The sequence below is a fragment of the Tenrec ecaudatus genome, chromosome 2 (genome assembly GCF_050624435.1).
Source record: "Tenrec ecaudatus isolate mTenEca1 chromosome 2, mTenEca1.hap1, whole genome shotgun sequence".
Taxonomy (NCBI): Eukaryota; Metazoa; Chordata; class Mammalia; order Afrosoricida; family Tenrecidae; genus Tenrec; species Tenrec ecaudatus.
This window is the reverse complement of record NC_134531.1, coordinates 77,678,265-77,704,482: the sequence shown is the minus strand read 5'-3', so window position 1 is coordinate 77,704,482 and position 26,218 is coordinate 77,678,265. Positions and strand designations below refer to the sequence as shown.

General features: G+C 43.3%; 2 protein-coding genes across 3 annotated transcripts in view; one reads left to right on the top strand and one right to left on the bottom strand.

The window, feature by feature from the left end:
* The window catches only part of MSH3 (mutS homolog 3), a 197,679-nt gene extending 188,958 nt beyond the window's left edge, over positions 1-8,721 (bottom strand). Inside the window, exons 1-3 of the mRNA XM_075541226.1 lie at positions 8,426-8,721; positions 7,070-7,190; positions 1,533-1,753 (exon numbers count right to left, since the gene is read on the bottom strand). Of these exons, the coding sequence (XP_075397341.1) occupies positions 1,533-1,753; positions 7,070-7,190; positions 8,426-8,626 (543 nt within the window). The 5' untranslated portion in view covers positions 8,627-8,721. The remainder of the gene's footprint in view (positions 1-1,532; positions 1,754-7,069; positions 7,191-8,425) is intronic.
* DHFR (dihydrofolate reductase) lies at positions 8,428-25,208 on the top strand. 2 transcript variants are annotated; one of them, XM_075541227.1, is made up of 6 exons: positions 8,428-8,954; positions 9,271-9,326; positions 11,425-11,530; positions 20,264-20,390; positions 24,062-24,177; positions 24,730-25,208. In XM_075541227.1, exons 1-6 carry the CDS (start codon positions 8,869-8,871, stop codon positions 24,806-24,808), a joined length of 570 nt encoding a protein of 189 aa, XP_075397342.1. In that variant the 5' UTR covers positions 8,428-8,868; the 3' UTR covers positions 24,809-25,208. The 2 variants fall into 2 exon arrangements, with proteins under 2 accessions (XP_075397342.1, XP_075397343.1); XM_075541228.1 differs by lacking the exons at positions 8,428-8,954; positions 9,271-9,326 and adding an exon at positions 11,130-11,215.
* The last annotated feature ends 1,010 nt before the right edge of the window (positions 25,209-26,218 follow it).

Here is a 26,218-nt window from a genome sequence, read left to right as displayed (position 1 = left end):
TATGGAGTCGTGTGGCAGAGAAAAACAGGTCAAAGTATATCAGCATCTGAGAAGACATTTGCATTTAATTTTGATGAATTATGGAGCAAGCAGTCATGACTTTTATGAGCAGTACAGCCAGAATGCTCCTTAAAAGAGAAGATGGCAAGACTTAGTCTTACAAACTTTGCATATTTTATTAGGAAAGACCAGGCTGCCCATCCCTGGGCTGGCAAGGAGATAGTGGTTGTTGTGCTGTTAGGGACCATCGAGTGGGTTCCGACCCACAGTGACCCCGTGCACAAAGGAAGAAAACACTGCTTGGCCCTGGACCATCCTCACCATTGTTCCTACTGGAGCTTCCTTCACCCATTATCATGACCTCAATTCTACCTCACAAATTGGATTAGACCAGAGCACGCACACTGCTATAGATAAGCACCCGCAACACAGGGAATCTAAGATAGATACACCCCTCAGGGCCAACAATGACAGCAGAGAGAGCAGGGCTCAAGTAGAAAGAAAATGTTTTGAAAATGATGATAGCAACAAATGTACAAATGTGCTTGACAAAATGGATGGATGGTTGGTTGGTTGGATGGATGGATGGATGGATGGATGGATGGATGGATGGATGGATGGATGGATGATGAGCTCCTATGAGCCCCCAATAAAATGTTAAAAATTTAAAAAGAAAAAGGACTCTTGTTTCATTAATTATCAAGAAAGAACCCTCCTTTTCCCAAAATCAAGCTGTATGTCAGAAGTACGTGGGAGGCTTTTGATTTGTTCTATTTGAAGAAATTGCTACCTACCAATGTTTAGCAGGGTTCTCTAGAGAAACAAACCAGGACACTAACACACACACACACACACACACACACACGGATAGCTTTATACAGCAAGAAGAAAAATAACAGCTAATTAGTCCGCAATACAGAGGGTTCAGTTCAACTAACTTCCATGGAACAGTTAAAATACTGGAAGTCCTTCAACTCATGTGGGCTGCCAGGTTCAAGGTCAAGGAAGCAGACAGCAGAGTTCTCCCTTGGGTAAGGCAGGCAGCAAACAGCAGAGTGGGTCAGTAACAGTGAGCAAAGCAGGCCCGTTTATCGAACTCAAGCAATGCAAGGCAACGGGATCCACCAGCCTCAAGTTCAAACAATTTACACACCAACAGCGTGGTAAACCAGGTCTCAAAGGAGCCTCAAGCTCTAGCAACATAATCCATGGGTTGACTTGACCCACAGGTAGTGCAGCTCACAGGTTGAGGCAGAGAATTAACTAAAGCAGCAGCACGCTGACCCAATCACCAGAGAGCAAGAGAGAGGGGGGCAGGCCTTACAGAGTCATTTATTTCTTTGCCCTCCAATCAAACTGAGACTTGTTTAATCCCACATGTTCCTATTGGCCAGGTTGCAACAGTAAACCTATCACACCACCCCTCCCCAGTACAGAGTGAATCAGGACCTCCAGATATTAAAAAGAGAGGACGATAAAAAGAAAGGCTCCCTCTGTCAGTTCAGAGGAGCACTTATGGAACTGAGCCCTACCTTGCATTGACTTTGTGTTTGGGCATCTTCAGAAGAAGCTGCAGTCTTGGCTTGCAGAAGATGGATGTCATCGAAATCAGTACATTTGGGTAAAAACGTAAATCTCTCTGGACCAGGCTCAGTTGGGGCTTGATTTGCAGGTAGAGCAGAATCGCAGCAGAATTCTTTCAGTTTTTCCAGAGCTTGTGAAACATCCCTGGTCCTCAGACAGTGTTTTGATTCTTAGTGAATCAGGAAAAAACAAAACAACAATGTATGGGTCTCAATATGTCAATTCATAAACACACTAAACAAAATCAATTAAAGGAGAAATTCACACAAAAGCAACAAACCGAACTATGCCATAATGAAGATAAAGAATCACTGGGTTCAAGAGAAAGACTACAGAGTGAAAAATACATCTACGTGTAAAAATTCACTCCTGAAACCCCAGGAAAGGTACCCAAACCCCATGAAAGGGGAGGGGAACGGGGTTGGCATACATCTATAAGGACAGAGGGGAAAAGGTCCAGAGTTAACTGCAAACGTGCTATGTGAAGCTTAAAGGGCGGTCAAAGTTTTACAGATGTGGAAAATAAATCAGAAAGCCAAAAACAACCCCAAAACGCACTGCACTGAATCCATTCCAATTCAGTGCAACCCCATGAATTAGAGTAGTCTGGTTCATACATTTCTCTAGCTCTAAGCACCTAAAGGAGCCCTGGGGGCGCAGTGGTTATGTGTTGGGCTGCTAATTGCAAGGCAGCAGTTTGAAACCAGCAGCCACTCCTTGGGAGAAAGGGGCTTTCTACTCCCATGAAGAATTAGTCTTGGAAAGTCACAGGACCAGTTCTCCCTTGTCCTGTAGGGCCGCTAAGAACCAGCATCAACTCGGTGGCAGTGAGTCTGTTTTTTGGAAGTGTCTTAAACTGTGGGTCATAAACCCATGTGGGGCTGCAAAAAAACTGGCAATAGTAAAAGGTGTCTGAATACACCACGACCGAAAATTAATCAAACATCAAAATGCATAGGGAATCTGAAGCCTTTCTGGCTGTTTGCCGGTGTTGCACATATCTCGGGTGAGGCTGGAGCAAGAGTGGAAAAGGTTCAAGAAACCCCTGCTCTGGCCCTGGTGGTACATATGGGCAAGCACCCAGCTGCCCAAGGAATAGAAGCGAGTCCAACCCATCCGGCAGCTCCCAGGAGGAAGACCTGGCAACTTAAAGATTCACTGCCACAAAGAAGGCTCTGTCGCCCACGGTGAGTTAAAACCAACTCCATGGCACCTATCAACCGTAATCTTCAACCAGATGCTATTGGGTGGGTTCCAGCCTTCGGGTAAGTCATCACGTACAAACAGGGAAGGAAAGAGCCAATCCTGGTTTATAACACAAAATCCTCAGTGGAATAAGAGGGACGGGATATGAGGTACCCTAAAATAAAGAGGGCTGGTTGAATTCAATTTGATTCCCATGCTATGTTCAAGGGCCAAGATCCCTCCCCGACTTCAGTAGAAGATTGGAGACTTCTCCCTTTACTATGACTTCATTTACTGTACATATAGGCCTTTGACTCTCTTCTTAAGTGGACTTTATGTTTATGTATTTTTGTTTGTTTTCATATGTATTATGATTATTTCTCTGGCTTTCAAAATATGTACTTGAATTACTTTTCAGATGGAAAGAAGTTTCTTTCTGAGGATCAGGGCATGCTTCCTGGTAAAAGCCAACTAAAACTAGATTCACTGCCAGAGACTCTATTCCAGCTCATAATGACCCTGTAAGACAAGGTAGAACTTCCCCTGCGGGTTTCTGAGACTGTAACTCTTTATGGGAGTAGAAAACCTCATCTTTCTCTGGAAGAGTGGCTGCTGGTTTTGAACTGCTGATCTTGTGGTTAAGAGCCTATTATGTAACACACTACATGCCTCCAACGGCTCCTGGCCTTCCTTGAGAATCACAGGTATAAATAAAGGAAACTTACCACAGGGAAATTGAAGGGTCAAGCACTGAGGTGGGCATGTACAATGAAAAAGTTAACACAAACAAAACCAAGCCCACTGCCATCAAATCCATTTCCACACACAGCAACCCTGGACAGGCTTTTGTGAGGTTTTATGAAGCAAAGAACCTTATCAACAACTTCTTCTTTGTCTCTCAAAGATAGTTGAGAGTAGTTGGTGAGTTTGCACCGCAAACCTTGTGTTTAGTAGTCTAGTGCTTACCCTTAAAAACCAAACCCACTGCCACTGAGTGGATTCTGACTCACAATGAACCTGAAGAACAGGACAGAACTGCCATTTGAGGTTCTGAGCCTTACAATCTTTAGAGGAGCCGACAGCCTCATCTTTCTCCCACAGAGCAGCTGGTGGGCTCAAATAGCTGACCTCGCAGTTAGCACACGAATGATCTCTGAACACATGAGGCTGAATAGGAGGCCAGACACAAATGGTCACACTATGGTAGGATCCCACTTATAGGTGAAATGCCCAGAAGGAGCCAATCAATCCCTGAAGACAGTAGGAGATGAGTGGCTGCCTGGCTGGTGTGAGGAAGAAGTGGGCATTGACTGCGACCGGGTCTGGGGTTTCTTCTGAGGTGATGAATATATGTTCTCACACAGTGAGGATGGCTGCAGGACTCTGAGCATGAGCTAAAATATACTGGCTTGTACATTCTAAAAGGGTGAGTGGTGTGGCATGTGAGTTATCAATCAATATCAATAGAGCTGTGCTGTTGTTTTCTTAAAGAACAATTTCCGAAGTAGTGCAATCACTCAGCTTTTGGCTGGTGGGTACTGCTGTCACTCCTTCCTGAATGCCATTTTAAGGAAATGGCAAGGTCACTGCACCAGTCTGTTGCACAAAAGGTCACTGACTCCACAGCACCGAACAGCACGAGCTCTCCTGTGTGGTTTCATTAAGTTACTGGTCTAACCCACAGTTCTCCTTACCGATCATCCATCTCCAGGATCCCTGGTGGCATCCTGGATTACACATTGAACTGCTAGTCACAAGGTCAGCAGTTCAAAACCACCAACTGCTCCAGTTGCTACAGGCTCACATGAGTCAGAATTGACTTTATGGAAGTGAGTTTATTGTGTTTTTAAGGCTAAATTTTTACTGGAGTCAATAGACGTGAAAACTATTTCAATACAATAGGATTAGAGCAAACGAGGAAACATCTCATTGAATGGGTGTATAAATGGTAAAAACGGAGAACAGCTATTACGCACATAACTTTTTAGCCACTCCACAGTCCTAACTCATCAGTGAGTTCATGACTTCTCTCACTCAACGTCTCTGCACACGGTTGGAACAAACACATACTGAATGTTTTCAAAGGGACCAATCAGCTTGCTTCTAGCTTGTACTTCGGATTGGCAATACCAGCACTCTGCGGGGATAATGTGAACGGAAGTGTTTCTGTATTTAGTTGTAATGACAACTGAGTGAGTCTGAGCTCATCCCTCGCTTTCACTGGGAAAGGAGCCGAGGAGGCCTGCTGAGCAGAGCTAGTGAGCAGCAGAAGGTGGCCACAGGCTCCCAAACTTACTTGGCTGATCACGCCTCCCTTTACAGAATAAACTTCCTTTGGCAATTAAACACTTGCTCTCCAGGGGGCACTACTGCCACTTTGGGAAACACCCTGGGACAATGGCTGGCAAATAGCAAGTGCTCAGGGACTGCTCACAGAACTTACTGAAAAATGGAGCAGAAACAAAGGAAGTTCCGGAAAAGATGCATCGCCAGATGCTGTCTATAAATCACACTTCTCCCCGTATATGCTTCAGAAAGAAAGAGAGCCAAGGCTACTATCGGATTTCTCTTTTCCCACAGCCATATGGAAAAGGTTTTCATGTTGACACAAAGTCCGCATGAGGGAGCCCTGGCAGCACAGTGAGGTGCACACGGGGATGCGAACCAACCCAGGGGCGCTCCTCGCGACAGGATGAAGCTCTCTTCTCCCGTCAGGGTTACAGTCTCAGAGACCCACAGGGGCAGTTCTACACCGAGAGGGTCGTCATGAGTCAGTTTACTGACTCATACTGGCAGTGACTTTGGTTTGGGTTTGTTATCCACTCAGACTATTTTTCCCTCTTTGGCCACATTCTCTTTACCTAACTTCCAGGAGATAATGAAGAAAGGAACAATGTCCTGTCTTCCTTTACCACAAATTCTCTGAGGCCAAAAACCATAAGGAAAATCCATTCAACCAAACCATACCCAAACATACTTTCACCCAACACCACGTTCAGAAGTCCAGCAGCTCAAGAATCCTGCTGTCATCCACTATCTTTTGGCATATAGAATGGGCAGTTCCATGCCAAACAGGAGAGGGGAGATGTACAGATCCTGGCATGGAAAACTTTTCAAAGTATCAATACAGTGCAAAAGGATATCAGCAAACTAATATATCTCTATCTTGGGAAAAGCACAGCCAGAGTGAGTGCTCCTTAGAGGCAAGGATGGCAAGACTTTGTCTCACTGACCTTGGACATGTCAAGAGAGACAAGTCCTGTAAAAGGACAGTAAAAGAGGAGGGCCCTCAACAAGGCAGATCAATACAGTGGCTGCAACAATGGGCTCAGGAAGAGGAACGATTGTGAGGATGCTGCAGGACCAGGCAGTGTTCTAGTCTGTTGTACAGAGTCCCTATGGGTCAGAAAGGACACAGTGACACCCAACAACAAGAACTACTTCATAAAATACAGTAACGGTTCATCAGTTTTTCTACATGTACATACATCAATGGAAAAATCCAGGTGAATATACTCAAACCTCATTGCCATCGTGTCAATTCCAACTCATAGCAATTTCACAGGGCACCGCAGAACTGCCCCTGTGAGTTTCCGATACAGCGACTGTTTACAGGTGTAGAAAGCCTCTTCGTTTTCCTGCAGAGCAGCTGGTCCTTTGGAACTGTTGGCCATGCAGAGAGCAGCCCAAAGCATAACCATTATGCCACCAGGGATCAAAAAAATTAGCAGTCAGCATCACTGAAAAGTGGGGTGAGGAGTCCTGATAGCACAGGTTATAAGTTGGGCTGCCAACCACAAGGTCCAAAGTTCAAACCACCAGCCACTCCACTTGTGGCTGAAAGATGAGGCTTCTGCTCCTAAAGAGTCTTGGAAACCCAGAGGGGCAGTGAGTCTGTTCTACAGGGTAATTATGAGTCAGAATCAACTCAGTGGTATTGAGTGTGGTCTTGAGTGACTTTTTCACTGTCTGTATTCTATGTTTCTGTATTATTTGAGATTTCATAACAAGAATGTTTCACTCCTATAACCAAGGGGGTGGGGTCAGTGGGGAGGAATTAACTGGAAGGAATAAATGAGTTAAGAGAACAAAAGCTAAATTGCAGAACCCCAGCTCTGTCCCCACCCACACCACCCCCACCACCACCACTTGTTGACAGCTTGGCTTCAACACAATAGGAACTTCTCTCTATTAAAAAAAAAAAAGACAAGACTCCACAGTAGCTTCCTCTGCTCTGGAAAATGCACAAAATATAAGAGCCAAGACTGCTGAGAAAAAGAATCATTGTCCCAGAACTCACCAGAGTTCCCAGAAGCTACCAAATCGATTCCTCTTTCTTTTTCTTGGGCTTTCTTTGCTCGCTTTTTAACAGGTCCATCATTCTCCAATGTTCTCTTTTTACCTCTGTCATGTTCTGTGGCCTAAATCACAAAAGAAGCTGGTTAGAAAATACCACAGGTTCTCAAAGAACCAATCATCTCTAATCTTGATACGTGATACACTTCAAGTCATTTGCACGACTTCTGAACTAGACCAAAGTTCTCACATCTACCCTTCAGACTCATGCACTCTTGGCTCTGGAAAGATCTATGGGTGAACTGTTTCTACCATTATCAAAAACAGGGCGCAGGTCATAAGCTTCCACACCTCAACTCCTCCTGGAACTGAGGCAGCTACCTTTCTTGACTCAATCAGCCTTGTCTATCAGTTGATCGAATCAAAGCATCTGAAACAAAGTATTCATAAGAAACAAACGAGTATCTATTTAGGAAAGGCAAAGTTAGGAAGGAAGGAAGATTTGAAGCAACACACAGGTCTTAAAAGCTTGAAGTTAAACAACCAGCCGAGAAGCAACAAACGCACATGGAAGAAGCACTCCAGCCTGTACCATCTTGAAGTATTGACGGGGTCAGATAACAGGTGTTACAAGACCCAAAACTATATTGCTGTGGATGAGGGATGTTGGAGCAGAAACCCCAAACCCATCAGTAGACAATAGGACAACCCCTCACAGAAGGGTCAAAAGGAAGGGTTGAGTTAACCAGGACGCAGCACATATAGCACCAATGAAATAATATTACTCTGGTTCTTTGAGGCTTCCTCACCCCGCACTATAAAGACCCCAGTCCTGTCTTTCAGTTCTTGCTAGACTGGAGCATGTAAACTGGTCCAGTCCCTGGTCACTGTGTGTTGACATCGATGGCAGTGATGCGATGGCAGTGAGTTTGATTTGGGTTTCATAAGACTAACAGGTACCCTACATGTCAAAGTAGGGCTGTTTCCAAAGCTCTACATTTTTTTTAAATAAACATTTTATTGGGAGCTCTTATAACAATCCATACACCCAACCTATCAAGCACATTTCAAAGCTCTGATCCTTCGGGACACAAAAACGGCCCACCTTTCAAATCGCCGTCAGGTGCTTTAACCACCGCGCCACCTAGGCTCCCATCAAGTCTGTTTTCACTAGAAACTAAAAATCTTTAACTACACCTAGAACGTGGGTCAGGCTCCAGTTTCTCATCTTTTCCTCCCCGGCTCCTCCCCTTCTCACCCGCCCGCCTCGTCCCGCGGTTTCCCTCCAAGTCCTCGCCTCCTCCTTCCGGCCTCCAAGCTCCGCCCTCCGCAGCCCCGCCCCCTGCTGGACTAAGCTCACCCCGCGAGGCAGCCGTCCGGCTGGGAAAGTGGACGCTGGGGGCGCTGCGGAGTCGGGGTCGGCCTTCTCGGCTGCACCCGGGGGGGAGGAGGTGGACTTCAGGCTTCCCGCAGATCGGAAGAATCTGCTCAAAACCGCTTGCCTGGCCGGAGCGGGGCCGGCGGCGTCGGCGCCGCCTGAGGCCAGCTTCCGGCGGGACATAGCTGGGCCGGTAGGGCAGGCTGGGGGTAGGGCCGAGCTGAGAGCGCGACCCCGCGGCCACAGTGCCCAGGCGTCCGCGGGCGCGAGCACGTCGCGACCCAGTCGTGCGCCGGGGCGGAGTTAGGGGCGGGGCCTCTCCCGCACAAATCGAACCAAGGGGGCGGGGCCACCACAATTTCGCGCCAAGCTTCGCCCGGAAGCTAGGACCCGCGCTGAGCTCTGTGCTGTTCATAGTTGTTCTCATGGCTCCTCCGCTGAACTGCATCGCCGCTGTGTCCCAAAATCTGGGCATCGGCAAGAACGGAAACCTACCCTGGCCCATGCTCAGGTACCTTCCGGGGCGGGGAAACTAAGGCTGGTGCCGGGTGGAGACGCGCCTTGCGGACTCGCTGCTGGAGAACCGGAATTATTTTGACCTGAGCCGAGTCGAAGACCCCCCCAACCAGTTGCCTAAACACGACCTGGCCAAGACGCTGGGTCGTTGGTTTCCGACCCAGTCGTGCTGCCCCGAGGCCTCCCCGCAGTTCCCAGGCCCACAGCCAAGTCCAGGCCGTGGACGCCCACCCAGCGCACTCTGTCGTCAACGCATGTTACAGCCTGAGCCCACGTGGAAACGTCTAATGCTGTGTTTCTCTGACTTGCAGGAATGAATTCCAGTATTTCCAGAGAATGACCACGACCACTTCCTCTTCAGTAGACGGTAATATGGGTGTTTAAGGGACTCAGGTTCACCCGGGCCCCCAAAGCTCTTGATGGAATACGTTTACCAGTGCAAATATTAAATTGGAACTTTCCCCTTGTTAATCTGGAACCTTTTCCCTACCTGAGAGGTGTGTGCAGTTCCCAAGGTTTATTCAAAATTTCTTTTGTTCCCCCTTGAAATCATATATGGGCTTGTTCATAAAATTCAGGTATTGGGCAACAATTGGCATAAAGCCATAAACAATAAAAGCGAGGTCACCCTAAAAGGATGGAGGTGGGGAGCACACTGGGAGAAGGGCTAGAATTAAAGGCAACCTGAGGTAAATACTGTTTTATCCACAGTCCTGCCATAACTGTGGCCTGCAAATAGCAGCGGGGATAAAGGTGCAGCTGAATGGGTGTGAGACCAATGTGGACATACAACCATACACATACACACACACACACACAGATTGCCAGAGGGTATTTGTAACTTTTGCTGCCACTATGTTTATGAATGTAGTAAAGCATTCAGGGGGCAAAGGTATGAGAACTTCATAACCAAACAGCTTGAGGGAATGAGTCACTGGATCTGAACCATCAGTGCCATGGTCTCGGGTGCATCAAGGTCAGTATAATATAGTTCACAAAGACAATGTTTTCTACGTTTTACGTCAGTTAGTAGCATGGAGAGTTGTGGAGGGAAAGCACAGGTCTCCTAGACTGTTCAGTATTACATCAGTTAGAGACCCTGAAAGTTGAACTCCAAGGCTTTCAGTGTAAGAGTCTGAATGACATGAAAAGTCAGGAATGAGAAAGTGCACTGGAGATTATGACAGTTTTGAGGTGCCACTCACACATCCAGGACAATCAGCCACTGAAGCAAAGAGGACAACCGAGGAGACGAATAAAGGGAGGGATCCAAACCCACTGCCATCGAGTCCGTTCCCACTCATAGGAACCCTACAGGGGTTCTAGGGCTGTACGTTTTTACAGGAGCAGGATAGCTTCATCTTTTTCCCAAGCCGCAAGCTGGATTTGAACTGCCAACATGGCCTCAGCAATCCAGCACTTACCCAGTAGCACCATCAGGGTCCTTATGAAGGAGACCCCATGTAGAAGCTGGAGACACATCTAAAAGGGAACCAGCAATAGAAACATGGGATCAGAAAGGAGCCGAAGGTGCAGAGCTTTACAGCAGGTCAGAGACAAGGCCCGTTGATTTGGCTCTAAGTTACTAGTCGAAATAAATAAGAAAGTTCCTAAAGCTAAAGAATTCAAGGTGTGTTGTGGTAATAGGGAAAACATGCAATGCCCAGCCTTTTTGCTTAGTTTTTAGTAAATACAGTAGTTTTTGAATGAGTGAATACATGCCAAATGTGTCCTTTCTATATGTTTCTACCCCTCTCCATCTATGTACGTGTGTTTTAAACTCCATATGTCTCGTGTGTGATGGAGGTACAGAGAGGGCAGGCTAGAGGTATGGTTAGGGTTAGATCTATGTCTAGAACTATTGATAAATGTGTTGTCATTGTTAGAAACAGTCATGTCTGCTCCCAGGCATAGTGACCTTTAGCACAACTGAGTGAACCACCGCCCAGCCTTGTGCCATCCTCACACTTGTTCTTATGTTTGAGCCCCTTGTTACAGCCACTGTATCAGACCATCATTGTCCCTGTACTTTATCAAACACAATGTCCTTCTCCAGGGACTAGTCTCTCCTGAAAACGTGTCCAAATAACTGACATGTGTGCATATGTAAAATGTAATTTTTATATATATAAATTATCATATTATAACCTATATGTGTGTGTGCATATAGGAATCCTGGCTGCAGAGTGGTTACGCATAGGGCTGCTAACCTCGAGGTCAGTAGTTTGAAAGCTCCAGCCGCCCCTAGGGAGAAAGGTGAGGTTTTTTATTCCCCCTGAAGAGTTACAGTTTGAGAAATCGGGGTGGAGGGCGCAGTTCTTTCCTGCCCAATCTGGTTTCCATGAGTCAAAATTAACCTGATGGCAGTGACTTCAGTTAGTGGTGCATATTCACATGGATTGGACAGCCTGAAACTGGTAATACTTTTCCCAAAGATTATACTTACATTTTTGTGGATTTTACAGGTAAACAGAATTTGGTGATTATGGGTAGGAAGACCTGGTTCTCCATTCCTGAGAAGAATAGACCTTTGAAAGATAGGATTAATTTAGTTCTCAGTAGAGAACTCAAGTAAGTACCGTCATTTACATTTACTGTAAGAATGGCCTGAGTAGGACCCACTGAGGTGGGTGGAATGAAGCTATTGATGAAGATACTTCATAACAGTCAAGTGATTATGGACAATGAATAAGCAGTCATTTCTGCCATATAACAGTAACTTACTCTGGTTCATAACCTTGAAAAGTTACAGTACACATATCTCATTATAAAAAGATTGACAAATTTCCTTGAAACATTATGCAGTAGACTCAAAGTATCAAATGCATGGTGTAGTTAATAACTTTTTTTAGTTTCGCATCAAAATATCTTTAGGGAATTGTCAAAATCAAGATATTTCCCCCTCGCTGGGCCCAGTCCTAAATGCAGTACAGTCCTAAATGCAGTACATATACATCTGTACATTATAAAATGGGCTGAACCAGTCAGAATTGTGTACCCTATAACACAACCCTCAAATCACATTGTGTTATCTGTCTTGAATCTAGCAGAAGAAAATGTCTAAGTGTTGAAATATCCCTAAGGCTTATCAGAGATGAGTTGGCCTCATGATTTTCCTGTCATTTCAAGCCTTGGAGTAGACAGTTTCAGATGCCTGGAAGTGTACTTTGGTCAATGTTTCCATGTTATTTACCTGACATACCCTGATTTCTAGTCTATTTCTTTTTTCTGAAAACAAAAAAAGAGAGAGAGAGAAAGAAATGGGAAAAAGCTGGGTTGAGTTTCAGGGCTTCCTTGGGGAGGGTGGAGTAGAACTGAATTAGACCTTTGGGGGGGCGTTTGGAATTAGCCTGTGCTATTGTTCTTCCAATTAATTTATCATACGAATATATACTAATATATATTACTATATATACTAATATATCAACAAAATTACATAGTCTTGGGGTGCTACCTGTTTGAGACCAATGGTCTTATTATTCCTTTGCCATATGTATTAGTCAGGAGTGTAGCTGGAGAAGCAGAGCCATTAGAAGACCTCTACTGAGAGATTCATTACAGGGAGTCCATTTGCACAATGTAGGGCCTGGCCAAACGACAGAAATCTGTAGGCTAAACCGTGGAAAAAAGCAGACACAGGCTCACACTGTGTCCACAGGTGGAATTTCTTCAGGGAAACATTAGCTCTGAGACCTCTCAACAGATTGGCTCAACCCAGCTCAGATGATCTAGCATGCCCCCTATTTAGTGCTAACTTATGGATTTGAAGCACAGTTAACCTTCACGGTACATCTCCACTCGTGTTTGAATAACCAGAAACCACAGCCGAGCTACATCAAAAGACTGTCATGGGATGAAATTGGAAATGAATAACAGGAAGAAACAAAAATGTCAAAAGAGTCAGTTGAAAATGAAAGTACATCAGAACTGCCAAGGCCCAGCAAAGGCGATGTTCCAGGAAAAACCTAACAGCTGTAAGATCAAAAGGAAACGAGCTCATAAATCAATACTCTAACTTTACTATGTGAATTAGTAAAAGAAGAGCAAACGCAAAGATCAGAAGACAGGAACTGGATCAGTGCTGAGGGAGAGAAATGAGAGATCAGTGGAAACAAAGTTGTTTTTTAAAGATCAATGAAACGTGAGCTAAACTGACAAACCAGAAGCCCCAAACTCACTGTCAGTGGATGCTGCCTCACTGTGACCCTGTAGGACAGGATGTAGAACTGCCTCTTGAGTTTCTGAAACTCTATTGCAGTGGTTCTCAACCTGTGGGTCGTGACCCCTTTGGCAGTCAAACAACCCTTTCACAGGGGTCGCCCGATTCATAACAGTAGCAAAATTACAGTTATAAAGTAGCAGCAAAAATAGTGTTAATGGTTGGGGTGGTCACCACAACATGAGGAACTATATTAAAGGGTTGAGGCATTAGGACAGTTGAGAACCACTTCTTTAGAGGAAGAGAAAGCCTTCCACAGAGTGGCTGGTGGTTTCAATCTGCTGATCTTGTGGGTCGCTGCCCAACGGCATAGCTACAACACCACCTGAGCTCCTAAACCAAAAAGTACTTTTTAAGAGACCGTATGTGAAAGTCAGAAGCCTCACATAGCCTAAGGGGATCCAGGCTCGGAGAAAGCTCTTTCTCCCAAATCCCTCCCATCTGGCACAGGTAGAAACCTGGAGGAAAGTGTGTCAACAGCATCTGTAAACGGGTGGCTGGAAGGTGCTGGGAACTATGTAGATGTGCATCTTGCCGTCTGTCTCACCCTTCGTGTGCTCTTGCTCCTGGTTGCTAGGATATTCTGATTCTCTCATTACTTGGTAGACTGCAAATCCCACAGACTATATTGCTATTCCCAGAGCTTCCTTAATGCCATATTCTTGAATATAAAAGTTTATTCATGACTAGCTTGAGCTAAAACAAATCTCAGTGGGGAAGATATTCACTGGAGCCTGCAATTCATCTCAAAAGATAATTGCTTCTTTGTGACCTTGACCCCTCCAAGCCACCCTCCACCTCCCCCCCCCCAACAAGGTGTGTCGGTGCCCTGGTGACATGTTGGTTAAGCGCTCAGCTGCTACCCAAGAAACTGACAGTTTTGAGCCCGTGAGCCACCCCTGGGGAAGAAGATTTGGCAGACTGCTTTCTTAAAGATATATGGGGCAACACCATGAGTCGGAATCGTCTCAGTGGCAGTGAGTTTGGGCTGGGTGGTGTGTGTAATGTGGTACGGTTGCTTCTTAGGTGTTTGTATGTAACATTTGTTCATGTGGGTCCCTTTTTCTTTAAAAAAAAAAAAAGCAGAAAACCTGAAGTTTTTATTATAAAGCATGCTGAGAAATAGGCATGCTGGGTTGTAAAGTTTTGGAGTTTATGTTTTGCCCCTCTGCTTTCCTCCTGGCCAGCCTACTACACGTACACTGAGCACCAGTGCTTTACTTCTTCATTCTTCCTTATTCAGTGTCCAAATGTCACATGCATATGAGGTGATGCAAAATTCCATGGCTTGGGTCAGGTGCACCCTAGTCCTCAAAGTACCCTCCTTGCGTTTTCAACAGTTGAAAGAGATTTGGTGCCATGTGTAGTTTGATCTCTTAACGGCTGCTTCCATGAGCATTGATTGTGGATCTAAGCAAGATGAAATCCTTGACAACTTCAATCTTTCCCCCATTTATCTTGATGTTGCGTATTGGTCCAGTTGGGAGGAGTTGGTTTTCCACTGAGTTGTAACCCGTACTGAAGGCTGCAGTCCTTGACACAGAAGCTTCGAGAGTCGGATCTAATATAACAGTCGTGAGGAAGCCCTCCTCTGGGCAAGGCCTGGCCATGGTTCATTCTTTTCTACCTCGGGGCACCGGAAGTCAGAGCCCAAATAATCTTCAAAATAATCCCCAAATTTATTTTTAGATACTCATTATTCAGGGTAATTGTCTTAATAAGATAGGGGATTGAGTCCTTTTGGAAAGCTTTCTATGCAAATATTTTGTGGCCTTAAGAGAAATTGTTAGCAATCATGTGGAAACCAAGCATTTCCTCAAGTAGTTAAACAAAGCTATCAGAACCTTGACTGCTATTGACTCCATTCCGACTCATGGTAACCCTGTGTATGATTTCTGAAACTCAGAGAGACTGTGCAAACAGCCGCCTCGCATCTGGCAAAGCAGCTGGTGGGTTTGAACTGTTGACTTTGTGGTTTGGAACCTATATATGACCCAAAAACTCCATTCCTAGTTATATACCCAGGAAAATTAAAGACTTCCCACACACATATTTGTACAGAAATTTTTTAGTCACACTATTGATAATAGACAAAGAACAGGAAGAACCCAAATGACTGTCAATGGTTGAATGCCCAACAAAATATGATAAAGTCATGCCATGGGATGGTATTATAAAAAGGAATTGAAATGCTGTCATGCTACAATACCGGACAGGCCTTGAAAGCATGAATATGAAGTGGAAGAGGCCAAGCACAAAAGGCCAGATGTGGTATAACTGCATTTATATGAAATGCCCAGAATTGGCAGATCCAGAGAGACAGGGTAGGTTAGTGGTTACCAGAGCCTGAGCATGAGGAGACAGAAATGACTGCACCTGGGCATGGGGTTTCTTTTGGGGTCATAGAAATGCTTAGGTAGTAGAAATAGATGCCTAACTCTGAACAGATTCAAAATCCTTTGGCTGAACAGAGAGTAAATTAATGATACGCGGTTTATATCTCAGAAAGCTGTTTTAAAATGTTTGGGGGTTTTTTTGTTTTTACCACCATGCTGCAGTCTTGAAGGCCAAGAATTGCCTATATACGATGCTCTCACCCATTAAAGTCTTTATAAAAGTGACCTACCATTTTGTGGTACAATTGTACCTTATTAACATCTCACAAGCATTTTCTCCACAATGATTAAGTCTTCCTCCTCTTCGTGCTACAGTTCCCTCCCCTCATGGTTTAGCAAAGACTAACCTGGCTCTCAGAATGTGCACCAGCGAGAACTGACTTTGAAGGTCAGTGAGTCAGTTCCAACCCAGGGTGAAACTACGAGTGTCACAGGAAAACTGGCTGAGTTTCATTTTTTTAATCATTTGTAAGAAGTAGATCACCATCACTTTCCTCTGAGTTGCCTTTCAGTTAACAGCCAAGCGCATGAACAGTTTGAGCTACTTTAGGGATTCCACCATCCCTGCTATTGGAGCAACATCCCTTACCTGATAGCTTATAGCAATTATTAATAGCGGTGTAGTGAACATTGGTGAAATGGGTGTGGTGGTGTTACATGTCTCCTAATTTTATGAGTGGATGGAGAAAGAAGGATGGATCAGCCTAAGGCTGATTCCCATATCCTGGAAGGTAGACATATCTTCAACAAGTCTGTTTGAGACCAGCCGTCCCCCTCCCACAGCATGCTCTGCATCTGTGCTGAGATCAAGAATCATTGCAAGGGCCATACACTATTCAGAGTTGGAATCAACTTGATGGCAGTTAGTGAATTTTGCTTTTCAAATTTTAATGATCTTTAGATTTTATAACTAGACTATATCCACCTCCAACTGTAAGCCATCATTTTTTTCCCCGAATCAGTTCTCTCACTGAATAGTCTGATCCATCCTAGTAACTTTAATTACCATGATACCATGGGAGATCCCTTGGCACATTTAACTTTTTTTTTTGGCTTCCATGCCTTTTTCCATGAGTCAAAATATAGTCTTTGCTCTATCCCAACTCCTTTAATGAAACAAAGGGTAAAATAATCACGTGTCAAAAAGAGGTAAGAAGAAGCCAAGAGAATTAACAATTCCATTTCCTGAGTGAACAAGAGTTTGAGTTACTGTTAGTTGAAAGACTTGTAATGTTTTAAGCACCAGGCTAAGAAATTGACATTGAATTGTAATCTCTGTTCTGCTCCTAATTATTGTGAAGACAGAATATTGTGTGGTAATTCATTTATAAAATGAATTGCATGAGCTGGGAAGACTTGAGACTAGCCAGTGTGAGTATGGAAATTAACCTTTTCCTCTGTTAGATTGTGTGTGTACTGAGTGTGTTCCGTGTATTCACATTGATTCCAACTCCGAGTGACCCGGCGACGTGTACTAAAAGGAAACACTGCCTGGTCCTCTGCTATCCTCACATCTGTTATGTTTAAGCCTATTGTTACAATCACAATGTTTGTCCATCTAGAAGCAGTGAGTCTTCCTCTACTTCACTAACCCTCTTCTTTATCATGCATGTTTCGTATTCTGGGGACTGGCCCAAACGGGTCATGGGTACAAAGTGCAAAGTCTTGCTATCATCGCTTCTAAGGGATACTGTATTGTATTTCTTCCAAGATAGATTTTTTCTGTCTCCTGGAAGTCCATGGTGTAGTCTATAGTCTTCACCAGTACCATAAATCAAAGATATAAATTCTTCAGTCTTTATTCACTATCCAACTTTCACATGGATCTGAGGCATTTGAGGGTATCATGGCTTGGGTCAGGTTCACCATATTCCTCAAAGTGACATTTTTGCGTTTTAATACTTTTAAGGGTCTTTTACAGCAGATTTGCGTAATAAAGTTCATTGTTTAATTTGACATATTTCCATGGGAGCTGATTGTGGATCCAAATAAAATGAAATCCTTGACAATGTGAATCTTTTCAGCTTACTGGGATAATGCTTATTAATCAAATAGTGAGGGTTTTTACTTTCTTTATGTTGAGGTATAATCCATAATGAAGGCTGTTGTGGGGACCCGCCTCCACAACCAAATGGGTCCTAAGGGATTGTTGCATAATTGAAGGGTAAATTAAAGAAACATCAGGTAGGGCATCTAAGAGCTCACCTCATCCCTGGAGACTAGAAACACAGAAAGCTAATGTATTCTCTGACAGGCTTATAGACTCATGGGCTAGCAAGCCCCATTAAGCACATAGGTAACCGGAAGGGATGTACACATAACTGAAAGGGGATGTACTAGGGGCATGCATATGACAGGGAGACACATACATAACAAGATGGGCTGGTTCTAGAGTTAAGATGGCTGCTTAACCTTGGCCATCCCTGAGCAGGCTTGGCCTTACATGTTCTGAGTTCTTATCCTGGGGAATAATCTAGGATCCTTATCAGAAGGGAGTGGGCCCGATTTAGGGTGTGGTGACAATAGGTCTGGGTGCTTCCCATGGCAGATAGCCTCTGGACACACTGGAGAGCAGCCCTGTGCTAATAGGAGCATCTTTAAGTAGGCTAGTAAGGCAGGGAGATCCTGGGGATGATTTGTAGTCAGAAGTGACGGGAATCCTCTCCAACTCTCAAATGTGAAGGCCTTCCTCCACCAGTCTGCCTCAGACACTTAATTCTTAATTGTGAGCATAGATAATTTGTCCAAATACCCTCTCTTCCCGGTTCTCTGTTTCCCGCAGGCTGTAATAGCTAATCTTCATCACTAAGGGCTTTAAGCCCTCTAGACTCTCAGTGAGTAAGGTTATGTCATCAGCATTTCATATATTGTCTTTAAATCCTGATACTGCGCTCCTCATGTAATCCAGTTTCTCGGATTATTTGCTCAGCGTACAAATTGAATAAATGTGGTGAAAGTATACAACCTTGACTCACGCCTTTCGTGATTGCTCAAAAGGTCCCTAGTGGCCTATGTGCGGTTCTCTGTGAGCACAGCTAAGTGGTCTGTGGAATCCCCATTCTGTGAGGTGCTGTCTGTAATTTAACAGTCTTCCTCGTCAGCCACTATCCATCTGTTATCCCTTAGTCCATATCCTCTTCTGAATCTGCCCGGAATGTCTAGCAGTTCTTGGAAAGTGTATTGCTACAACCACTGTGAATGATCTTCAGCCAAACTTGTATATATTTTTCCATAGTTTCCATATGTTCCTGCATTCCCTTTCTTTGGAAATGGGCAGAAATATGGAGCTCTTCTATTTGATTGAGCAGGGATCCAAGTTCCAAGTTTCTTGGCATAGACAAGGGATTGTTTCCAGCACTGCGTCCATTAGTTGAAACACTTCAGTTGGTATTTCATCAGTTCCTGGAGCCTTGTTCGCTAATGTCTTTAGCGCAGCTTGAACTTCCCTGGTAGTGTCGCTTCTTAATAATATGCTACTTCCTCAGATGCTTGACTGTCAACCAGATGGTTTTGGCTTGGTGGCTGTATTTCTCCCATTTTCTCTTGATGCCTGCGATATTGTTCAGTATCTTACCCATATTGTTGCTGTTAGGTGCTATTGGTTCAATTCCAACTCATGGGGCCCCTGTATACAACAGAATGAAACACTGACCCGTCCTGTACCACGCTCAGAGTATTAGGCTGGAGCCCATTGCTGCAGCCGCTGTGTCAATCCATGTCTTAAGAATCTTCTTTTTCATTGACCTTCCACTATCCCAAGCATAGTGACTTTTTTCAGGGACTGGTCCTTCCTGATATATCGTTGAGATGAACTTTCACCATCCCCCCATCTAAAAGATACTCTTCTTCCAAGACAGATTGGTTTGTCATTCTGGCAGTCCGCTGTACTTTAAATGTTCTTCACCAGCACCATAATCCAAACGCATCGATTCTTCTATCTTCCTTATTCACTGATCAACTTGAACACACCTATGAGGTGGTCGAAGTAGGTACCCTAGCGTGGATTAGCTGTCCAAGTAGCATCCTTGCTTTTCAAATCCTTGACAACCTCAATCCTTGCTCCATTTTATCAGATATTGCCTATGGGTACAGTAGTGAAGACTTGTTTTCTCTAATTGCGTTGCAGTCCATCCTGAAGGCTGCAGTCTTTTTTGATCTCCATCAGCAAATGTTTCATGCAAAGTTGTGTCATCTGCATATCTTAAGTTCTTAATAAGCTTTCCTCCAAACCTAATGCCACATTTTTCTTACAGTCAAGCTTCTCGGATTAATTGCTGAGCCAACAGATTAAATAAGTATGATGAGAAAATATAACCCTGATTCTCACCTTTCCTGATATTCAATCATAAAGTATCTATCCCTTATTCTATTCAAATGACTGCCTCTTGGTTTGTGTACAAGTTCAACATGTGCACAATGAAATGTTAAACCACTTTATACTTACCCAGCCAAAGACAACTATTGTTCTGATAGATCCTGTCTAGTATTACATGTGGGTTTTTAATTTATTGTGGACCATTCAAATTTGGGATGAATTATTGGCCATATATGTGTTAAGTGTTTTTATCTGTGTTGTGCAAGAATTCTTATTTATAGTCATTTTAGTTGTGTAATAAGTTTCCTATTGTGACTACTAGACTAGATGTTAGGGAAAGTATGTTAATTGTTGGTCTCTGTTTTTAACTTAAGGGAAACCCCACCAGGAGCTCATTTTCTTGCCAAAAGTCTGGATGGTGCCTTAAAACTCATTGAGCAACCAGAATTAGGAAATAAAGTTGACATGGTTTGGATCATAGGAGGCAGTTCTGTTTACAAGGTGAGTAGAGGTGTCGGTAAATAGAATTTTGATTACTTCCTTTCAGAAGCTAGGGCAGAGCCCATTGTCGGAACCTTAAAAGACTCAACCAAGAGTAAAGGAAACACATTATCACTACTGTAAGTTAGACATTACTACGTTGATTATATAAATTTACTAAATAAAAACATGGAGGTTTTTATCCCCACTGATCTCATTTCAAGGGCCCTTGGTGGTGCAGTAGTTAAGCACTCAGCTGCTAACAGCAGCATCTCTGAGGAAGAAAAGTTCTGGGAGACAACTAGAAAGGTTGCAGACGAGAAAGTCCTATGGAACTGCGCTACTCTGCCGTATAGATCTAGGGTTGCTAGGAGGTAAATAAACGCAAAGGCACGCAATAGTAACAACAGTTCAGTGTCTTAGGCTGGGTTCTCTAGAGTAGTAAAACATGTGAAACACATATTATTAGATAGATAGATGATTTATGTTGAGGCTTTAGCTCACATGCTTGTAGAGGTTGGCAAGTTCCTAGTCCGTGGTCCAGATGTCAGGCTGGAGGCTTCTCCTGACTCACATAGCTGCAGGAACTAAAAACCCACAATCATGGTCGGCAGGTAAGATAGCTGTGTGTTGGCCTACAGATTGCAGAGGCTAACATCCCCCATGATTGGCAAGCAGTACAGCAGACCAGTGGCTCAAGTCCAAAGTCAAGTCAGATAATTATGAGCCAAGTGCCAGATCCAAATCCAACAAAATGCTGGAGTGCTTTCCAAGAGTGTCCATAAACTTGGGAACTTTAGAAAATTTACGGAAAAACTCATCTCTAAATTCCATTTCCCCCGTACATACTGGGCTGCTAATCACAAGACCATCAGTTCAAAACCACCAGCCACTCTAAGGGAGGAAAATGAGGCTTCCTACACCTGTAAAGAGATTAAAAGTCTTGGAGACCCACGGGCAGTTCTGTCCTGTCTCATAGGGTCACTATGAGTTGGAACCAATTTGATAGCACTGAATTTGGAGTTTGGAGATATATTTTGGAAGCAAGCCACACTCCGGAGGAAACTTCCTCTAGGTTGATTGCTGCTCATAGCAGATCTTTTCACAGGAATGATTACATTAGGTCATACCTCATTGGTAACACATCCTAATTCTCAAACCACTGAGAATCATAGCCCCACCAAGTTAGATTGTCTATCTAGCAATCACAGATCAGTTTTCAGGTCAAAAATACTTACTACTCCCTAAATAAACTGAATAGCCCTTTAAGGTAAGTGTACCTCCTACTGAGAAAGAGATGGGAATGACGATGTATATGAATTGTTAAAATAGCAAACTTTTCTTCAACTATTTACATATGCTGTCAGGGCAAAGGGAAGGATCATATGATTTCCTATCATAAGGGAAATTGATAGATATATGTGTTAGTCTGGGGACTTTAGAGAAACAAATCCACAGAAACTCATGTATAAGAAAGTTTTATATATAGGTTAAGTGCGCATCAAGAAAACATCCCAACCCAGTGCTGCCCAAGCCCAACATTAGTCTATGTGTCCCACACCAGTCCACAAAGCCCTCTTCCATCTCACAACAAGCACAGTGACACCGACTGCAGGAGGAAATCTGAGTCGGTGATCGTGTAAGCATCTCAGCGCTGGCAGGGGTCTCCACGCGTCTGCGCCAGCACCCAGGGCTGCATCAGGGTAGGTCTATGTGGCTTCTCCTTGGGGATGTCTTGCAGGAAGTCAGCCTTGCCAGCTGAAGCAGGGAACTGCTAAAGCAGCTGCACCCTGGTCCGACCATCACAAAGCAAGAGACGTCTCTGAGAACTCGAAAGGCCAGGCTCACCGAGCCACGTGTTCCTCTGCCCTTCATTTAACCCCACATGTGTTTATCGGCCAGGTTGGCACAGTAAACTAACTAACGCAATATATAAAAGAATATATTCCTTTTTCTTTAATACCAAATGACTTCCAGGTTTAAAGACTTTTAAGGATTATGAGTAGAATTCTTTGACTCTTGAATCAATGAAAAAAAAATAACATCTATAAAGAGGGAAAAAATGTCAACTTCTACCCATTCGGGAGTGGTGGTTACTTAACGTATTAAAATTGTTTTAGAAAGAAGAGATACCATATTGACCCTACGTGAAATTATAAAACTCTATTTCTTAGCTTTCTGTTTCTACAACCCCTCATTCTACTCATTGGTAATGTAGAAAATGAACACTTTCTTTGCTCCTTTAAACCAAGTATAAATTCCTAAGAAAACAAGTTCTTTTGTTCTGCCTTTACTACATTATGAATGACTCGGTATCAATTTCACTTGAAAATATATCCTTTAAGCAATGTAAGTACTTTAATATATTTTTATAATTTGGTGTATATATAGAAATAAAGTATGCCAATGATTAGTAAGTACTGTTTCACTGGATCACTACTAGACCAGTCCTGGGGCAGTGGAGCCCAGTGTGCCAGGGAGGAAGAGCCCCATTTGTAACTGAAAAGCTGGCTATTAGAACCCACCAGCAACTCCGTGGGAGAAAGATCCATATAAACAAAACAAAAAAATCCATATAACCTGGAAAATGCTACCGGCAATTGTACACTGTCCTTCACGTTTGCTATGTGTTGAATTCAATTCCACCACAGATTAGACTTTTTGGTTATGATTGCTTTTGCTATAGCCCACAGTCAAAATGATCTTACCCTTCACAGAAACGTTTACATTTTTCCGCCTTATACTATCAACTTACATACAGAGAACTTCAAATACTATAATGGTTAGTCCTGTACGACTTTTGTAATTTTTGGTACTGGAAGAAATGGTAGAATATTTATTTGTTTAGAACAAAAAAAAGAATCTGTGAGCTTTACTATTAAAAATAAAAAGGGAGACAGCCCATGTCCTTGTTTGGATTTTATGGATAGCAGCCACCTAGCAGTAATTTACCCTCTCTCAGCTCTTTGAAGATCAAGAGTTGCTGCTTTTATCTTTTTTTTTTTTTTAGAGCTACCTCTAGGACTCATGACTGTTTATTAGAATTTTAATGTATTGGTCCCAAGATCATTTTTTTCTGTAGAAACCACCAGCAGTACTTTAGGCAGTAAGTTATAACACTCATTAATAACCCAAGGCCAAGTGCAATCATTAGCAACAAGAAGCAGAATAAATTGCCACTGACATTGTAGCCATCACCTGAGCGATGGAAGCATTACAAAGTCCGATATGAATGTACTGAGTGTGCCCGAGGGGTTTCCCGAGCCAGGGCTTCATGAAAGGATACTCTTGTGTCGTTTGCATAAAATATATACTCCATGTATACACGTATAAGCTTTTCTGTGAAATGCAATCAACTAATTTGAGATTCTTAAGACAACCGAATTTATGGTAGGGTAAACCTAAGTTTAAAAAGAGTTCTTAGCAGCAAACTAGTGGGCCGAGAAAATTAAAGTTCACACTCGTAAGTATTCATGGTGCTCAGAGTATTCTCAACATGACAAGAGCCCGCTCTTCAGGACCCCAGACAAATCCATACGGTTTTTAATCCACAGCCTTTGCAGAGAGCAAGTTATGTAGCGTATCTTTTAATTACCTACGCTACACTTGATTGTCTGATTTTTAAAACCGATTTGTAGGTCTTTTGATGCAGCCTAAATTAGGAAATTTATCACTTTTGTTTTATTTCAAAGGAAGCCATGGACCAACCAGGTCATGTTAGACTGTTCTTGACAAGGATCCAGCAGGAATTTGAAAGTGACACATTTTTTCCGGAAATTGATTTAGAGAAATACAAACTTCTCCCAGAGTAAGTAAGATGTCATTAATTAATCTGAAGCATTTAGTTCTGCGATTTGGGAGCGGTAGGAAAACCGTGTCTCCCGGATTGAGTTCATGTTGCAGTAAGCTCAGCATGCTGTTGTGGTTGAAACAGGCAAGAGCTTGTATTTTCTTTTTCTTTTGCTTACATGAAAATTTTATACCAAGAACTTGGAAAGGTTGTTAAGAAATTTCATGTTAGTGGGATGATAGAATGGAGAGACACAGGAGGCACTGCCAACGGAAGTTAGTTTGGGTGGAAAGATTGGGAGCTAGAACAGAAATTATACTTGTGATTTTCTAATCTTCTGTATAGCTTGAAAATTTCCTTACAAATATTATAGCATATTTACCCAAGTTAACCCCATAGTGAAGAAAAACTTTCATTCACTTCGTACACTATTGTTGCCTTTGAGCTGAGAGGTAGGAAAGCTAGATTTTTCTATAACTCATGAGTCGCCATCTGCTCGATGGCCGTGAGGTTGGTTTGTTTGTTTTCTCACTGACATATTATTTAACTGGGTACATTTTTCTTTTACAGATACCCAGGTGTTCTTCCTGATGTCCAGGAAGAAAAGGGCATTAAGTACAAATTTGAAGTATATGAAAAGAAGGACTGACATGAAGGCATGTTCTCGTTTACTTCAAGTTGCTCTCAAAAGAATGAAGTATTTTAACATCAGGAAAAGACTTCGTTGGCTTGTTTCTCAGCAGCGATTTTTATTTCTCAATTTTGTTTTTCCTTCATTAGTCCTAAGTGGACTGTGTCACATACCGCTTGTGAAACATTTCTTGCTCTGTAACTATATAAATGCCTGTCCCTCGTGGTCCAGTTTGGGTCTACACCTGCCCACACGCACATGCTGCCCCAACAGCCGTGTGTGAGAGCCCCTGACAGCGTGAGTTGAAAGGAGGGCCCGTGGAGAGAGGAGCTAGACCAATGAAACGGGGGTGCAACTCCATTTACACACAGCACAACTACAGTTTCTAATTCAAATGAAAATTTTCAAATTTAAAGGCTATACATTATTCTCAGTATGTCAGATTTCTGATAAAAATTCTAATTACAAACCATGCCAAAACAATGGCGCCTTGAATATAACCAAAAGTACTACTGTCTGGAGTTTCTGGAACTGAACATTCAACTAATCAATAAATAGAAATTGATGTATATTCCAACTAATTATTGTTGTTCTTGTAAGATGCCATCAAGTTGGTCTCACAGCAACTCTACGTACGACAGAATGAAACACCACGTGGTCCTGAGTCGTCCTCACAATTACGTTTCTTCAGCCCATTGACGCAGCCACTGTGTCAGGCCATCTCCTTAAGGGCCTTCCTCTTTCAATGTCCCCTCACTTTAGCAAGGATGATGTCCTCCAGGGACTGGTCTCTCCTGACATGTCCAAAGTACATGAGACAGAGTCTCACCCTCCTTGCTTCTAAGGAGCACTATGGCCATACTTCTTCCAAGACAGATTTGTTTGTCCATGGTACTTTCAATATTCTTCTCCGGGACCACAATTTGAACGCATCGATTCTTCTTTGGTCTTGCTTATTCAGTGTCCAACTGTCACGTGCCTTTGAGACCATTGGAAATAACATGGTGTGGGGTGGGTGCAGTATAGTCTTTAAAGTGACGTCCTTGCCCTTTAACACTCCAGAGGTCTTGTATAACAGATTTGCCCAATGCAGTAGATCATTGGATTTCTTGACTGCCAACTCCCTGGCCTTTGTAGATAGAAGCAAAATGAAATCCTTACACCTTCCATCTTTTTCTGGTTCTAGCCTGACATTACTTATTGATCCACTTGTAAAGATTTGAATTCCTTTACATGACGTTGCCTATTGGTCCAGTTGTGAGGGTATTTTTCTGTACACTGAGTTGTAATCCAAACTGAAGGCTAGTCCTTGAGGTCCATCGATAAGTTCCTCAAGGCCTTCTTGCTTTCGGCAAGTTGTTAATGAGCCTCCAGTCCTAAAGCTGCATTCTTCTGCAGATAGCCCAGCTTCTCCAGTTAGCTAGTCAG

Excerpts from the sequence above, each read along its gene's own strand:
- DHFR (XM_075541227.1), top strand. The coding sequence starts at position 8,869 with ATGGCTCCTCCGCTGAACTGCATCGCCGCTGTGTCCCAAAATCTGGGC. Across the intron at positions 8,955-9,270 it reads CTACCCTGGCCCATGCTCAG|GAATGAATTCCAGTATTTCC; the intron begins GTACCTTCCGGG and ends TCTGACTTGCAG. Across the intron at positions 11,531-20,263 it reads GTTCTCAGTAGAGAACTCAA|GGAAACCCCACCAGGAGCTC; the intron begins GTAAGTACCGTC and ends TTTTAACTTAAG.